The sequence below is a fragment of the Carettochelys insculpta genome, chromosome 1 (genome assembly GCF_033958435.1).
Source record: "Carettochelys insculpta isolate YL-2023 chromosome 1, ASM3395843v1, whole genome shotgun sequence".
NCBI lineage: Eukaryota > Metazoa > Chordata > Testudines > Carettochelyidae > Carettochelys > Carettochelys insculpta.
The window spans coordinates 236,624,050-236,641,006 of NC_134137.1; the positions used below are offsets into that span (position 1 = coordinate 236,624,050).

The 16,957-nt window shown below is 46.3% G+C and overlaps 1 protein-coding gene and 1 long non-coding RNA gene across 6 annotated transcripts in view; one reads left to right on the forward strand and one right to left on the reverse strand.

The window, feature by feature from the left end:
* Nucleotides 1-15,413, forward strand: part of TULP3 (TUB like protein 3) — a 71,456-nt gene extending 56,043 nt beyond the window's left edge. For 2 of the 5 annotated variants that reach the window (XM_075002622.1, XM_075002654.1), the window contains exons 6-11: nucleotides 5,078-5,287; nucleotides 5,814-5,926; nucleotides 6,328-6,442; nucleotides 10,208-10,306; nucleotides 11,769-11,940; nucleotides 12,324-15,413. In XM_075002622.1, the coding sequence (XP_074858723.1) occupies nucleotides 5,078-5,287; nucleotides 5,814-5,926; nucleotides 6,328-6,442; nucleotides 10,208-10,306; nucleotides 11,769-11,940; nucleotides 12,324-12,457 (843 nt within the window). In that variant the 3' untranslated portion in view covers nucleotides 12,458-15,413. Of the gene's footprint in view, nucleotides 1-5,077; nucleotides 5,288-5,813; nucleotides 5,927-6,327; nucleotides 6,443-10,207; nucleotides 10,307-11,768; nucleotides 11,941-12,290 lie in introns of all 5 variants that reach the window. The other 3 variants (XR_012646559.1, XM_075002635.1, XM_075002645.1) reach the window with 3 other exon arrangements.
* On the reverse strand, nucleotides 1,965-9,396 carry LOC142017645 (uncharacterized). Its single transcript, XR_012646571.1, has 4 exons — nucleotides 9,338-9,396; nucleotides 3,620-3,748; nucleotides 2,658-2,756; nucleotides 1,965-2,054 (listed from the first exon to the last, which is right to left on the reverse strand). It is a non-coding gene; the product is annotated as an uncharacterized LOC142017645 (long non-coding RNA).
* Nucleotides 15,414-16,957: the final 1,544 nt, after the last annotated feature.

The window sequence follows — 16,957 nt, forward strand, 5'->3', positions numbered from 1 at the left end:
CTGTACCACCATGTTTGGAAGGTATGTTGACCTCATCTTCGTCTTCTCCAGATGAGGCATTAGCTGGATCCTCTGCATCCCCAGTATTGGAGGATGGAGGCGTGTACCAGCAACTTTTGAGGAGGGTCGCCCAGAGCCTGGGGGTACAGGTGGAAGAGATCAGGGACAAAGTAGACCCTGTCACAAACATCCTCTCAACCTCTGGACCATCCAGGGTGGCACTGCCCATTATAAAGACAATTGCCAACACAGCTAAGACAGTGTGGCAAACCCCGGCCTCAGCCTTGCCCACGGCTAGGAAAAACAAATGCTGGTATTTTGTCCCAGCACAGGGAAATGAACATCTGTTCACCCATCCTCCCCCTGACTCCCTTGTTGTGGATGCGGTGAACAATAGGGAGAGATAGAGGGTTCAGGGGCCCTCTCCCAAGAACAAAGATGCCAAAAGACTGGATCTGTATGGTAGAACAGTTTACTCCACAGATGGTCTACAGTTGAGAATTGCTAACCAGCAGGCCATGGTTAGCAGTATGCATACAATACGGCCAGCTCCATGGACTGTTTCGCTGAACTGCTTCCACCGGATGCCAAGACAGATTTTACGGCCCTGGTAGTGGAGCAGAGGCTCATATCCAGAGCAGCGCTGCAGACCACCCTAGATGCAGCTGATGCAGCCACTAGGGTTATGGCCCTTTGGTATTGCCATGCGAAGAGGAGCATGGCTTCAGGTCTCAGGTCTCTCACAAGAAGTGCAGCAGTCCATTCAAGACCTCCCTTTTGAAGGCCCCTCCCTATTTTCAGAGAAAACAGATAAGAGACTTCATGGCATGAAGGACTCTCGGTCCACGTTACGCTCACTGGGTCTGTACACACTGGCGACCCAGAGAAGACAGTTTAACCCTAGGCCCCAGTTCAGGCAGTTCCCCCAGCAGCAACGGGGTAGGAACAGGAGAAGGGACCGCCATAATAGGAGGCATCAGGGTCGCCAAACAGAGGACCAGGGCCACCCTAAAACCCCTCCTGGGCCTAGACACCAATTTTGACGGGGTGGTCGGGAGCGATGCACCGTCCACTCGCATAGTTCCAGCCCAGGGTTTATTTTCACTCCGCCTATCCTCATTCTACCATGCATGGTGCCTCATAACTTTGGACCAGTGGGCCCTCCGCACAGTAGAAAAGGGATATACCATCCAATTTTCTTCTTACCCCACTTCACAACCCCCTTCCCCGTCCCTCTTCAGGGACCCCTCTCACGAGATAGTTCTCAGATAGGAGGTAGGACTCCTCCTCCAAAAGGGGGCTATAGAGGAAGTTCCCCAGGAATTCCGGGGACAGGGATTCTATTCCCGCTATTTCCTAATCCTGAAAGTGAAAGGGGGGCTGAGGCCCATCTTGGACCTACGAAATCTCAACAAATTTGTAAGAAAGATAAAGTTTCGTATGATATCCCTGGGAATAATTATCCCAATGCTGTAACGAGGGGATTGGTTTGCCGCTCTTGACTTACAGGACACATATTTCCGTGTAGCAATTTATCCACCTCAAAGGAGGTTCCTCAGATTTGTGCTAGGGAAGGACCATTATCAATTTACAGTCCCCCGTTTGGACTCTCCTCAGCCCCGAGAGTCTTTACCAAATGTATGTCAGCAGTGGCAGCCTTCCTACACAGGCGGGGTATGCATCTGTTCCCGTACCTAGATGATTGGCTGATCGGGGTCAGTCATAAGGACAGGTGTCGAAACATGTACAGCTAATAAGAGCAACGTTCGACATGTTAGGCCTCCTAGTAAACGAGGCAAAGTCTGTACTATCCCCGACTCAAGTCATGGAGTTTGTAGGTGCACGTCTAGATGTAGAGCAAGCCAGAGCATTTCTGCCACACAGCAGGGTCCAAGCAGTGGCGGCTTGCATACAAGTCCTAATAAGGTTCCCAACCACAGCAGCCAGGGGATACCTCAGATTGTTGGGACACATGGCAGCGTGCACGTTCGTAGTCCAGCATGCCAGGTTACAAATGCGCCCCTTTCAGATGTGGCTCGCCTCAGTATACAGACCTGTCAGGGACAACATAGACAAGTTAGTCACAGTCCCCCACGAAGTGTTGATGACACTGCACTGGTGGCTGGAGGACGGGTCAGTCTGCATGGGGTACCCTTCAATCCCCCACAACCCTCCCTCTCCCTAGTTACAGATGCCTCAGACCTGGGCTGGGGAGCACACTTGGGGGACCACCAGACGCAGGCCCTGCGAGGCAAAATGGACGCTCATCTCCACATAATGTGCGAGAGCTCAGAGCAGTTCGTCTGGCATGCGAAGTATTTCAGAATGAGCTGAAGGGTCACTGTGTGGCAGTCAGCACAGACAACACCACAGCAATGTACTATATAAACAAACAAGGGGGTGCACGCTCGTCGCCCCTGTGTCTAGAGGCCCTCGCGCTTTGCGATGTCTGCATCCAAGACCAGATTCTCCTGAGGGCGTTCTACCTGCCTGGGACTCACAACTCTCTGGCGGACCACCTCAGCAGGTCCTTCATGGACCATGAGTGGTCATTACACACACAAGTACTGAATTCAGTTTTCCAGAGGTGGGGATGTCCCCAGGTAGACCTCTTTGCCACTCATCTCAATGCGAAGTGCAGGACGTTCTGCTCTTACCAGAACCGAAGTTCAGGTTCTTGAGCAGACGCCTTCAGCATCCATTGGTCGGGCCCATTGCTGTACGCCTTTCCACCAATACCACTCATCCACCAAACACTTGAAAATTCAATCAGACCGAGCGTCAGTAATCCTGGTGGCCCCAGCCTGGACTGGACAACATTGGTACTCAGCCCTCTTGGAGATGTCCACTCACGCCCCAGAGTCGCTTCCGCTGCGCCCAGACCTGCTGACACAGGAGGAGGGGAGACTGCAGCACCCCAATCTCCAAGCACTGTATCTCACAGCATGGAGGCTCCATGGCTGAGACCAGTTGAGTTGGCCTGCTCTGAACCTGTCAGGGAAGTATTGCTGAACAGCAGGAAACCGTCTACAAGGGTAGCATATGTAGCCAAATGGAAAAGATTTACCATTTGGGCCACCCAACAGGGGATGTCCCCGGGAGAGGCCCCAATACCAAGTGTGCTAGATTACTTGCTGGCTCTGAGCCAGACGGGGCTGTCAGTATCCTCCCTAAAGGTACACCTGGCAGCCATTTCGGCGTTCCACCCAGGGGACGGGAGGTTTTCGGTCTTCTCAGACCCGGTGGTAAAAAGGTTTATGAAAGGAATGGAGGGAGTTAGACCACAGGTTCGGGCCCCCCTGCCAACGTGGGACCTTAATTTGGTTTTGTCTAAGCTGATGGCTCCCCCTTTTGAACCTCTCACCTCTTGTTCTATGTTGTTTCTCACCTATAAGGTGGCATTCCTGGTGGCCAATACCTCAGTCAGAAGGGTGTCAGAGCTAAGGGCCCTGATGGTGGACCTAATTTATACGGTGTTCCACAAGGACAAGGTTAGACTAAGACCCCACCCAGCATTTCTGCCTAAGGTGGTCTCCCCTTTCCATATTAACCAAGACATCACCTTACCGGTGTTTTACCCAAAGCCCCATGCCTCCCCTAGGGAGCGGAGTCTACACACCTTGGATGTCCGGAGAGCACTGGCCTTCTATGTGGACAGGACCAAACCCATCCGGAAGTCGCAGCAGCTGTTCGTTGCAGTAGCAGACAGGATGAAGGGGCATCCAGTCTCCTCTCAGTGGATCTCCTCCTGGATAGTAGCCTGTATCAGTGAGTGTTACAAACTGGCGGGGGTTCCCCCTCCGCCAATCAGAGCGCACTCCACAAGGGCACAGGCGTCCTCTGCAGTGTTCTTGGCCAAAGTCCCTATCCAGGACATCTGCAGAGCGGCCACTTGGTCCTCCATGCATGCGTTCGCAACGCATTACGCAGTTACGCAGCATGCTAGGGAGTATGCTGCGGTGGGCAGGGCTGTCCTGCACTCCTTGCAGGGCTCTGACCCCGCCTCCTAGGCATTGGCTTGCATTCACCCAAATTGGAATGCACATGAGCAATCACTAGAAGAAGAAAATACAGTTGCCTGTTCTGTAACTGGTGTTTTTCGAGATGTGTTGCTCATGTCCATTCCAAAACCTTCCCGCCTTCCCCTCTGTCAGAATAGCTGGCACGAAGGAACTGAGTGGGGGGGGGTGGGGCGGGATGGGCAGTGCATATATGGGTGGCCATACGGGCACCACTTCAGGGGGCGCCGCACTGACCCTAAGGCTACCAGCTAGGGCAAAAACTTTCGGCAACTGGGCATGCGCACGGCGCACACCCAAATTGGAATGCACATGAGCAACACATCTCGAAGAACACCAGTTATGGAACAGGAAACTGTCTTTTCCAGTCCCTAAACTGTAACCAATCTGCTCAAACCTGAATTCAGAGGGAAGCCCCGTGTTGCTTCTGCACCTTATATCTGGTCCTCCACTAGCTTCCATCTAATCTGTGTTTTGTTGATATGCACCTTGTGCAGCTTGACTGTTGTCACTGTTCCTCTATTCACTACTCGCTCCTGCTGTGGAGAGAGCTAATTCTATGTAAATACCGACAATGAACACAGGCACCCTGCAAGTTTTAATACATCATACTGTGGTTTTCCCCAGACTGTCCCAGTCCAAGGTCCAGACTGACCAGAAAGTGCTATTCCTCATACAGTCTTTTGTAACAATACATTTCTAGCTTAGCTTCATGGTAAATGCTGTGGTAAAAGGGGCATTCATCCTTTAAATATAACAGCTGTTTTCCTTCATGTCCCCTCCTTAGCAAGCCATTCTGCTCATTAATTAATGTGGACTCTAGCCCCAATTCTCCTTCCTCAAAGAGTATTCTTCCCCTAGGGCTGGAGAAACTTCTGGTCTGATTTCTTCTTCTCAAGGAAGCATTCCTTCCTTGAAACACCAAGGTCTCTGATTTCAGCTTCTCTTCCCCACCAGAGCATTGCTCTCTGGTGATATGGGGGCCTCCTACACAACCGGCTATTCGTCCGTTGGGTTATGAGGACCTCTGGACTGATTTCATTTTGCTTATGGGATAGGTCTTCTCACAGGAAACAGGTGCTTCCTGCACCTCATCCCCAGAAACAGATGCTCAGCTGGGAGAAGTGGAGAACCTGGAGGAGTTTGCATTACGCCCTGCTCCCCGTGGCATTACAGTGAAGTGTCGAATCACTAGAGATAAGAAAGGAATGGACCGAGGCCTCTTCCCCACCTACTATATGCACCTCGAAAGGGACGACAACAGAAAGGTATTGAGACTAGAACACAGTCTCTAGTCCTGGGCTACTGGATTTGTAGTACAAAACCTTTAGGTGTGTTGTGGAGCAGTACTTCAATGGGAGACGAACCAGGAGCTGAAAGGAGAAAGCTTTTGAAAAGAAGGAGGTGTGCGAGTATGTATTTTGGCAGTGTGGTAACGTAGCAGTAGGAAGGTGTGGACACATAAAGTATAAAAAAGATGAGTTAAAACAGGAATAAAAAAAGAGCAGAGGGTTGAGTATCTTGTTAAAAACTAAGAAGGAAATGTGCTTAAAATCTAAGCCATTGGGTGGGCTAAAGAGAGCTGAGATTTGCAGCTGTTTGCTCGTTGGCTAGAAAGAAAGGTTAGTGAAATGGAAGTGACATAGTGCTAGCAAGAGGGGGGTCTGACAGAGTGGGTAGGAGCTAATGAACAGGGGAATGGTGATAGGCACAGGGACAGTGAGGTCAAAAGTCTTGCTGTGCTTCTGGGTTCTTTCAGACCTTCCTGTCATGACTAAAGTTTTGCGTTCCCAGACCTTTCTTCTTGCAGGAAGAAAACGGAAAAAGAGCAAAACATCCAATTATCTCATTTCAATAGACCCAACAGATTTATCCCGAGAGGGGGAAAGTTTCATTGGAAAACTCAGGTGAGAGCCACAGATAAAAGCCACTACCAGGTGTAGAGTTCCTGTGTTTGTGTACTGCAGGAGAGGCTGGAGTTCTTCTCTTGCTGAGTCCAAGCCAATGGGAGCAATCTAGTTCCATTCCAGGGGAGTGGGACCTCAGCCTTCCTTGTTTTCACTCCTGGCTATCACTTTGGTACCAGTATCTCTTTCAGAATAGCTAGTGTGGCCATTTACTTGAGGAGTCCTGGCCTGATGTTTTTCCATGTCTAGTTATGGTCTCAGTGTAATGGAGACTTTCATCTGAGCTGCCTACTGAGCTGCAGATTGGAAACCCCAGATGGGCTGATCCAGTGTAATCATATCAGATAGTCCCTCGTCGGAGGAAAGGAGAACATCTCACTGACTCTGTTTCCTGATTCTAGGTCCAACCTTATGGGAACGAAATTTACTGTGTATGATCATGGAGTTAGCCCAGTCAAAGCACAGGGACTAGTAGAAAAGGCCCACACCCGTCAGGAGCTTGCGGCCATTTGTTATGTAAGTTCCTTTTACTTTTTTTTCCCTTCCGCAAACTCATGAGTCAGTTCAACCCAGGCCTTGGGGATGGGACGCCTTTTAAAATTACAGCCAATTTGGCTGTGGTCTTGTCAGGATTTTCAAGCCAAGCTGAGTCAATATTAGGCCTGAATGCTTGCAGGAAAACTCCAAGAGGTTTCAGTATGTTTTAGTGATTCAGCAGCAAGTTTTCTTAATTCTGTATCTGCACTGTATCAATGCAACAGAAAAATTATAAGGGTCATTGGACTGCTGGAGGACTTTCAGTTGAGTCATAAAAACAAGGTCTTAATTTCTTGTGGGTTTTCAAGATCTCAGTGGCAGATTAACAAGAGATCAGTTCCATCCAGTTTGTACTCTGGTAATCCTCATGGCTCTGAAGCTTCCACTGGACACAGTGTTCATCTGTTCCTATCCTAAAATGTTGTGTAGTGTTTCTGTAAGCCATTAAAACAAGCAAAATATGTCACCTAAAAGGTGGCTGTGTGTTAATAGCGATGAAGTGATCTTAGTGTACGTACAATAAACTATTCAGGTTTGTAAAATCTTTGCTATATACAGGTAAAATTATTATTGTATTTTTCTGGCCTCTTCTCAGAAAGATTTGAGATTGATTAAGATAGGTTCTATCTCAAAGGACCTACAGCAGAGATCCCCAATCTGTGGGGCATGCCCCACAAGGTGGGGGTGCAGAAGAATATTTGGAGGGCACAGCTTGGACCTGGTCAGTCCTCACAGTGGGTGCGGAAGAAACACAACCCAGTTTTGCTCCTGACCCTAACGATGGCTGCCGCCCCTGCATGTGGGTATCTAGCTGCTGGTCTCCACCCCGAGCCAAGGCTCCATTTCCAACCTTGCCCCCATCTGTAGCCTCAATCTTGGCTCTGCTCCCACCCCGGCCTCTAATTATGGCCCCAGCCTTGTCCCCGTTATCCCACCCATGCCCCTGGCTCGAGTTCCAAGGGAAAAGTCATGGTGCAGGCAAGGGTTACGAGGAGGACATAAAGTAAAAAGTTTGGAAACCATTGGCCTACAGTCTATAGCAGTAAAATATACTAGGATGTTAAGGGAAGCTATATAATTAATATTAATGTTATACCTAATGTTTATCATATGTTTTAGGAACAGTAAGGAACCATCTTGTTGGAATAAAATTGAATAAACCTTGAGATAAATTTTTGGCCGAAGGTATTAGACAGGTGATGATTAGACGACCAAGAAAGTCTGTTTCTTCTTCAAGTAATGGTCCCTATCTTATTCCTTTGTGGATTATACATGTGCACCATGAGCCCCGCGTTGTAGAATTTGAAAGTAGCATCTGTTAGTCTGTGTATATGCCCCAGTTCACCTTATACTCCTCACCACACTGATTAAGAGCTGGGTGGGCTGACTGCCTCTTCAGTTCCTACTCATTGCCATGTGGTCCAAGTCAGTATCTTATTGTCTTTATCTCTGAAACTGTTTCTAAAAAACAGTAGTGTCAGCTGCAAATAGTCTCTTGTTTGAGTAGTTTTGCTAGTTTTATGCTACGGGGTCCCCTGCATTTTTCCCCATTGCACACAGATCTCCACGCTTCAAACTCTGCAGCTCCTGCCTGCAATCCTTCTCCATCAGCGATGACCACCGACACTGCCTTTACTGCTTGAGACAAGCTCATGTTGCAGGACTTGTTAGTCCTTACCCAGCCACACATGAGAAGTACAGGCTTTTTACCTCTCTAAATACCTCACAGAGGGCCATGAAGCATCAATCAGACCTGGGCTGGGGAATGTCCTCTGTACATCATCCTGAATTAGCAAGAAGTGTGCCTCCTGCTGCAAAGGTTGACTGTGGTGCTGGAGGATCCACCTGCACAGACCCAATGGAAGAGCCTACTCAGATCAGGAAGCACTCCCATAAGCGCTGGACTAAGTTTTCCTCTAATTCCTTTCCAGAGATACTGGATGTGCCTACAAGCAAACCAGCTGGCTCAGCCCAGCAGGATGTCATATGTCACCAGTACCATAAACATGACAAGCAAGACATGAAACATAGGGTTTCACCTGTTCCACACCATACTTTGTTAGTACCATCATTCCCTGCTCTTCAGACTGCCACTGGACACCATACTCATAACTGGTACTGGTGGCCCTAAGAGAAGGGTTGCTCTTACACTAGGGAGGTCCAACCCATGGCTGTACCATGGGACATTTTCACACCCCCCAGAGATTGAATCCCCTCCTCCACTGAGTCCTCCATTCCAGAAAGTTTATGTTGCATCCTAAAGACCTGCCAGCAGTACAGAGCTTTTTACGCCTACCATATACATTGTGCATCTCATCATTGGTAGGCAGGTCTGTCCTTTCCTCCTCAGGAGACCCAGGAGCATGAGACGAACACATCTCAGGAGACCTAGAAAACCTGGGGACCACCGATGCCTCATCTGGCTTAAACTCATTAGTACCCCATACTGGGAACCCTTGCTGACCCCACCTACAGGGAGCCTTCCTTTTTAATCTGTCTGATCCACTAGGGAATTACTGCCTGAACCTCCACCCAGAGAATTCCAAATTAGATGATGGGAGGCACTCTATTCTGCTGTAAGCTCTTGAATTTCCCCTGTTTTGACTGTATAAGAGCACTCCACAGAGCCCAAATCACACCTGTAGGATCTCTTCAGGACACACCAGGGTGGCCACATGGAGCTCTGTTCACACTTTTGCAAGACGTAGTTCCCTGGTATAAGATATGGTTACTGATGGTCCATTTGGAGTAGTTGTTCTTTGCTCATCCCTGCCATCACATCCTTGCACCCCACCTCCTACATAAGTACTGCTTGTTTGTCTCACTCAATGGAATACAATAGGAGCTGTCATTTGAAGAACAGGAGGTACTAACCTGTAACTGGAGATTTTTTGAGAAATGTGGTTCCACTGTGTATTTCACTACCGGTTGTCCTTCCCCTCTTTCGGATCTTTCCTGGTTTACTTTGGAAAAGGAACTGAAGAAGCTGTTGGTCCTCTGCACCCTTTATCCTCTTGGTCAGAATCACAAGGTACACTGAAGCTAATGCCCAGATCAATGGATGTTACTTTCAAATTCTCCAACTCCTAGCACGATGCACATATATAACTCACCATAGAATACATGTATGGACCACACATACTGATGAAGGTGGAATTCCCTGCTGCACTTTGGGGTAGACTTATTTGTTTTATGATTAAAGCTAAGCTGTTTGCTGATTTCAACCCCCTCCCCCATTGGTTTCTTTTATCTTGTCTACAAGTTCATGGTCTGGAAAAAATTCTAACTATATCCTTAAAAATAAAGCAAAAGCTAAGGAGAATTACATAGATTGTACATTTGAACTATAAGGTCCTGAGAGAATTAACAAAATACGTACACAGTCAGAGTTATGCTGTCTGTAATTGTGTTTATACCATTGTTGCTAGCAGAGATCTAGCACATTTCACCCACAACCATGTGAATTGCATGTATTGTCTAAGGACACTAGCCACATTATATTATAAAAGCTTGCTTTAAGATATATTTGGAAGACTATAGTACTACTTGATTAGAGTGGTTTTGGAGAAGAAAAAAATTGTATCACTAATAATCAAGGAAACAGTGCTGCTGTAACAGTATTCAAATACAGAGGTAGCTAGCATGTTTTTGATTTCAGGGTAGACAGGTCAGTCTCGTTATCCTCTCTCCTTTCTGAGACAGTGCTTCGGTTCCTGAAAAAGAACTTATTTCCTTGGCTTTTAGGAAACCAATGTCCTTGGATTTAAAGGTCCCAGGAAAATGTCAGTGATCATTCCAGGGATGAATATGAACCATAAGCGGATTCCAATCAGACCACGAAATGTAAGTTTGAAACTGGCTCAGATTCTGGTGGACCAAGGAGGAAAGTTTTAACCTCTTAGAGATCCAAATGTTAATTGTTGGCAATCATAGAAATTAGAGGAAAAAGAACTGCTGGGTCCCAACTATCCCATCCCCTTAAAGTTAGGGTAGGATTCTTCACTACACTGCACTTTCCAGGCCACTTTTAAATTACTGCCATAATAGGATTCTACAATTGCACTTGGGAGACTGATTGATCTGATAGGTCTCATGATTGGTAAACTTTTCTCGATATCACACTAAAATGTCATGTTCTTAATTTCAGCATATTTATTCTTGCTTTTAGACCCTGTGCAGCCCTCTAATTTTTGCCTCTCTCAGGCTGACAATATTTAGCTCTTTTCTTATTTGCATTATTATAGAGCAGTGGATCAGCAACCTTTATCACCTTGTGGCATACTTCGGCACTCATAATTTCTAGGCACACCCAATATATGTAATCCAAATCCCCTCCCCCAGATGCAGGCACCCCAGCCCCCCTCTGCTCTAATTCAGAGCCCTCCCCCTCCCGCAAAGCCAGGTACCCCCAGTCTCCTGCTCTAATCGAATCCTTCTCCCCTCCTCCAGAACCAGGCACCCCCAGATCCCCACTATAACCCAGTCCTTCACCCCTCCCCAAGGGCCAGGCAGTCCCAGCCCCCTCCCACGTGCCCCCACTGCACACACTAACTCGATCCCAGCAACTCACCAGAGCGACTGGTGCAGCCACCACCAAACCACCTCCACCACACACTTCTTCCACCAGACAGTGGGGCACAGCTACAGAGCAGCAGATGGCATTCCCGGTGTGCAGCTTCGCAGCACACCAGTGTGCCATGGTACACTGGTTGTGGAGCACTGCTCTAGTGAGTAGGAGCCCTAGTCATGGCTTATCTCATTGTATAAGGTACTGTACAAACACAACAAAACGATGGTCCCTATCCAAAAACCATGTATTCTAAGTACAAATCAAGAGATAATACGTGACTGTAGACAGAGAAAGAAACACAAGGAAACAATGTGGCATGATGAGGCAACAGCCTAGCTATTGTTCAGTTTTTTCAGGAATCAGAAAGCGAGAGTTTTAAGGAAGGGTTCAAACATGGATAATTAGATCATTGGCCGCATCTCGACAGGGGGGTCCACCTAAGCATGAAGGGCACCCAGAAGAAAGCATAAAGATGCTGCTGGAAAATTTTAACAAGCAGATGATGGAGGCTGACATCATGGGACAACTGGAGTTGGAAGTTGACATTTAGATAGTGAATGAGAATTAGTGTGGAGATAAGATATAAACAGTCTTGAAAGTCAAGTCAAGGATCTTATTTCAATAGGCTTGAGTTCCCTCTTCACTAGGGAAACTTGTGGTTGCAGAGTAAACACTACTAGAGAAAGGCAGTGACTAAATGTGGATTCTTCCAAGTATAATTTTTCTCCTTGGCAGGAACATGAGAGTTTGCTGTCAAAATGGCAAAATAAAAACCTGGAGAACCTGATTGAGCTGCACAACAAGGCTCCAGTCTGGAATGATGACACTCAATCGTACGTCTTGAATTTCCATGGAAGAGTCACTCAGGCCTCTGTGAAGAACTTCCAGATCGTCCATGAGAATGACCGTAAGAGATCAGAGTGGTGCCAGGGTGGGGTATTGGGTGTGGGTCTGCCACTCCAATGAGGAAAAGAGCATTGTTCCATGAGGGTAACAGTAATACGAGAACATTGCTCTTACACAAGAATTACGAGGTGAGCAAGATGGGGGATATAGTCCAGAGGATTTTGGGACTGAAGAGAGAAAGAAGAGTAATATGGGATTGCTGTGTGAAGGAAGACAGTTGGACTGTTGTTATAGAAAAACAGATTCTGAGCCACTTTGGTAAGGAGGGGAAGATGGGATAGACTCTCCAGCCAGGTGTATTTGGAACAGCTTCACTCTTTCTCCTTTTATCTCTCTCTCTGTGTGAAATAGATAGTCTCTGACTCCCTCTCTCTGACTCCCTAGCTGACTACATTGTGATGCAGTTTGGCCGTGTAGCAGAAGACGTGTTCACTCTGGACTATAATTACCCCTTGTGTGCACTCCAGGCCTTTGCCATTGGACTCTCCAGCTTTGACAGCAAACTGGCATGTGAATGACGGAGACAGCAGCCTTGAATGTGGAACTCACTCCCATCCCTGCACCTTGTTGATGAGTTCTGGGTGGAATCATGAGAAGTATCCCGGGGACAGAAGGAACTGGAGGGCAGATATTTGTGGGCTTAATAAGAAGCAAATAATAGATTTGGGGGGGTTTACAGTAACCAGGAGGGACCATGGCCCTTCTGGAAGGGAGATCTCATCATGTGCAGTGGTGGAAGGCAAGGATAATGTGTGAAGTCTTTGATAGCAGTATTAATGCTGCATTGAGAATCTTGATGGGAGGTGGTGTGTGAGAGCTAGTCCTGCTCCTCAGCAGCTAAGCATGATTGTGACTGGGAACTCTTGCAGTGGGATCAGATTAATAGTGCTTTCGTGCCCAGGCACCTTGGCCTGTGCTAATACAGTGTATATTAATTAATTCAAAGAAGAAAGGACAGGTATAGTCTGTGCCCTCTCTTACCCTGCACAGTTACACTTCTGTCTAAGAAAATGTTCAGAGAAAGAAGAGAGGATACAAGTTTGATGCCCCTGTGCAGCTGTAAGCACTGCTTACTGAACAAAGAATAGGAATGTGCCCCATGCCTCTATACCTTACTCTGCAGGATAATTCTCTGTCGAGGCTGATGGATCCCAGTTCCTGTTAATGGCTCTGCTGCTCATTATCCTATGACAAGCCTTTTACCAAATAAAGATCTCCCATCATTAGAGATATGAGAAAAGCTCCTATGGTCACTTTTAAGTGGGCAATATTTATATTATCACTATCACTGTTTCTTTTATTCCTAACGACTTAAAAGTGGAATTAAATAGATGATTGGAGCTGACAGAAGCTGGCCAAGAAGAGCATGCCATTAACTATTCCTGAAATGCAGCATTCTCATTATCTTAAATACTAGATTCTACAGGTCAGTCAATCAGAAACACTTTTTAAAATTTCTTTTATGAAAGGTTGCTGCATTTTAGTAATAAACTGATGTCTGAAGTTTTCCTTTGTTTTGTTTTAGATTTTCTTCTTAGCAAATAAGAGCCTCTTCAGCAGCAGTCTGTATGGTTGATTCTAGTTGCATGTGGTATAATTACCACAGATATCTCAAATCATGACCATTGCAGACAAGCTTTTTGTAATAGTTTAAACTGAATGTGAGAAGATTAACCAAAAAATAAGAGGGACATTTTCCAAGGCACAAGGGAAGAAGAACATTGCATCAGGACTGGCCAAAGTACTGCTCATAGGCCTCTATAATATGTCCTACAGCAGCCCTCATCTTTAATTCTGGGTTGCAGTCAATGGAGATCACAAGTCTCAGCATTCAGTCCTCCTTGGTCCAGAAGTCTCAACTTGCATCAAAGTGGAGCACTGCATATTGAGACTGATAGGGTACACGGGGTGCATATCTGCTGCATTTTAAAAAAGAGGGTAGCTACCATCCTGTCCATTTCATGTCCTTTATGTACAGCTGTCAGGATCTTTCCTTTCATACTCATATGCAGTTAACTGCCCAGGTTTCCATCTGTTAACCAAACTATGAGTGTCCCCTTCTTTGCATGTAGTGGTCTGTTGTAGAAGGTCATTGTCAGCTCACGAGTCCTATTTGGATGCTCCCAGCAAGCACACTTCATCACTGTGCCACTATCTTTATATTTTATGTAACATAAATCTCTATATTGGTGGATATCATCTTGCTGTTTAATTTTCCAAAACACCAAGCTTTGTGTAGACAGTTTCTGATGCCAGAAAAAAATGCTTCAATCATAGTCACATGTAATTATATCTATTTAACTGTAAATGATGAGTTGTTGCTCATAGCTCCAGCTCTAGAAAATGCTTATCTCATAAGTGCCCAAGCTTCATCGGCAGAAATGCCATTGCGTTCAAAGCAATGTCATCAAAAGAGCACTTGGCAAGGAGCATTTGTGCCAAGTACCACTTTTGTGGCTTCATGCACTTCCCACTTACCAGTGCGGGGACAGAATTTGGTGCCCTCTTCCACTTCTGCTCTTTCAGTTTTTTTCACTGGTGGTTACTTGCAAGCACAAATTAATTGCTAGTCCAGAAAAAGTTTTCTTGTACTTAGCATGCTATCTTGCAGCTTCCTGGCTCATCTCTCAAACAGGGCCAATGAGCAATGGCTCTCTCAAACTAGTAAGGGTGGTAAATCAATGGGTGAGCCTAACTGATTATGGCTAAGTCAGTGCCTGTGATTCTGCGGATTTCCTCATTAAGTTGCATAGATAAATAACCACAGTTCTTGTCTCTTCTAAGATACTTCCTGTACTGTGAGCATGTGACCTTTCAGTTGTCATCTCTATTTTCTCTGTTATTTTCTGAGGGTTGTTTTTAAAGGGATTCTGCATTGTAACCATGTCCACGCTAGCATTAAAATACGTTAGTCCAACTGTGTTTAAGCAGAGGTTATTGGTAGCAGGTCCTAGCATGGTTTCTGTGATAACCTCCAGCAGGAAATTTTTCTAAAAAGGGTAATACACTAGTGCCAGGGGAACAGGCCTATCATCTTTCTTTGGGGTCACACTAAAAGCCTGATTTTTCAGACAAAAATCCCAGTGCTCACTGCTCAGGGAAATGGTATGCTCTATCACACTTAAATATAACTCTTGATAGTTTGGTGTCAACCCTAATGTGGATAGAAGCATGGGTCTGGTTTTTGTTGCCATTTGAACAGGCAATAGCAATGCAGGCATTGGGCATTTACCCCTTCAAAGCTTTCAAACATATTTTATGTAGCGGAGGCTTCAGTGCCTTGCCTCTGTTATGTTTGTGGGCTGTACTCACTGTGTTACTGCTCTGAGTGCCTAAGGTCCACTAGATGATTGAGAGGCTGGTTTTGTGTGCTCTCCGCTGCTTCCAAGCTTTTTTTTGCTCTGCATAACTGTCCAGTGCTTTTTGATCAAATATTATTCTACATGAATTATATTTATAACTTTTGTACTCTAATAAAAATAATTTATAAAAAACAAACACACTAAACTCCAAACTGATCTTATCTTGTCCTATAGGGATTTTGCTGCATATGGTGTTTGCTGTCATCACTGATTTTCGTTCTCTCTCTCCCTCTCTCTCCCCCTCCACCCCCCCCCACACTTTGGCTACCCTGCTTTTTCTCCCTTTCCCTCTATTCCATCTCTCTTCTTTCTATATCATTCTCTCTTCGTTTGTCTCTTGCATCTTGCACTCCTACTCAGAGCTAGTTTTACATACTTTTAGAAGTGTGACATTTGCCTTGGAGACACAAGTACTACCAATTTCCCTATTGCACCCCAAGCAGCTGCTTGTTGTCTTACGTGTTAACTTACTTCCCCTTGATTTTCCTGCTGCTCACAACCAATCTCAGGTGTTGTGGATGCTGATTTTAACCCCATGTCTGGGCTGCTGAGTCCTGGTCTCTTTCTCCAAGCCCCTCCTGCTGTCTTAGCCTACAGCTACACTTACACCAAAGATCAGCCGCTCAGGTTTGATCTTCCAGGGTGCCGTTTCATGCATGCACAAACCGGTGCATTCTGGGGTCAACATCAACCTCGGAACTCCTTCCAAGCCACCAAAATCGATGGCTGAAAAGTCGATTTTTAGGTACACAACTGGTGTACCTAAAATTGCATATCAGCTGTTGACTTCCCATGTGAGTATAGAAGCAGCGTAAGTTTCAGGTGATGTAGTTCTGAAACAGGATTGAAATAGTGTGAGATAAATGGGAGCAGTACTGAACTGAGGGCGTTAGGCAGAGAAGTGTCTGCTTCACTGGGGGGAAATGTCCTTTGTCCAGTCATTTAAAAAAACTTGATGGAGGGGAGATCTAACTTTGCAGGCCCCTGTTGTGAATGCAGATTGAACAATCATGTTCCCTTCCCTCCAGCTCTGCCAAAATGGATACCAGGTAGCAGCACCTTCTGCTCTCTGTGTCTGTCTTACAGATCAAAGGCAGGCACTTGCTATCTCTCTAAAGCACTGTGTTAGCGGCCATAATATTGCTTGCTCACTCTCACATGAAACATGACACCCCAAAAAAAAATCCCAAAACAGGCTAGGTACTGGAAGCACAGAGTACAGTCCAGTGTGAATCCGCAGGGCAGGACTTGGACTACAGCAGCCCCAAGGTCTTGTGAGCTTTTCAGCTGATGTACATCAAAGGTAGGGGAATGTTAATTTCTGGCTCTTTTATGGCTCAAGCCTACTTGCAGTGAAATGTTGATGTTAACAGAATTATAGAATGGTGGAGTTGGAAGGGACCTCAGGAGGTCATCTAGGCCAGCCCGCTGCCTAAAGCAGGATCAACCCTAACAAAATCATCCCAACCAGGACTTTGTCAAGCTGGGACTTAAAAACCTCTAGGGATGGAGATTCCACCACCTCTCTAGGTAACACATTCCAGTGCTTCACCACCCTCCTGATTAAATAGTTTTTCCTAACACCCAACCTACATCTCCTGCTCTATAACTTCAGACCATTGCTCCTTGTTCTGCCGTCTGCCACTATTGAGAACA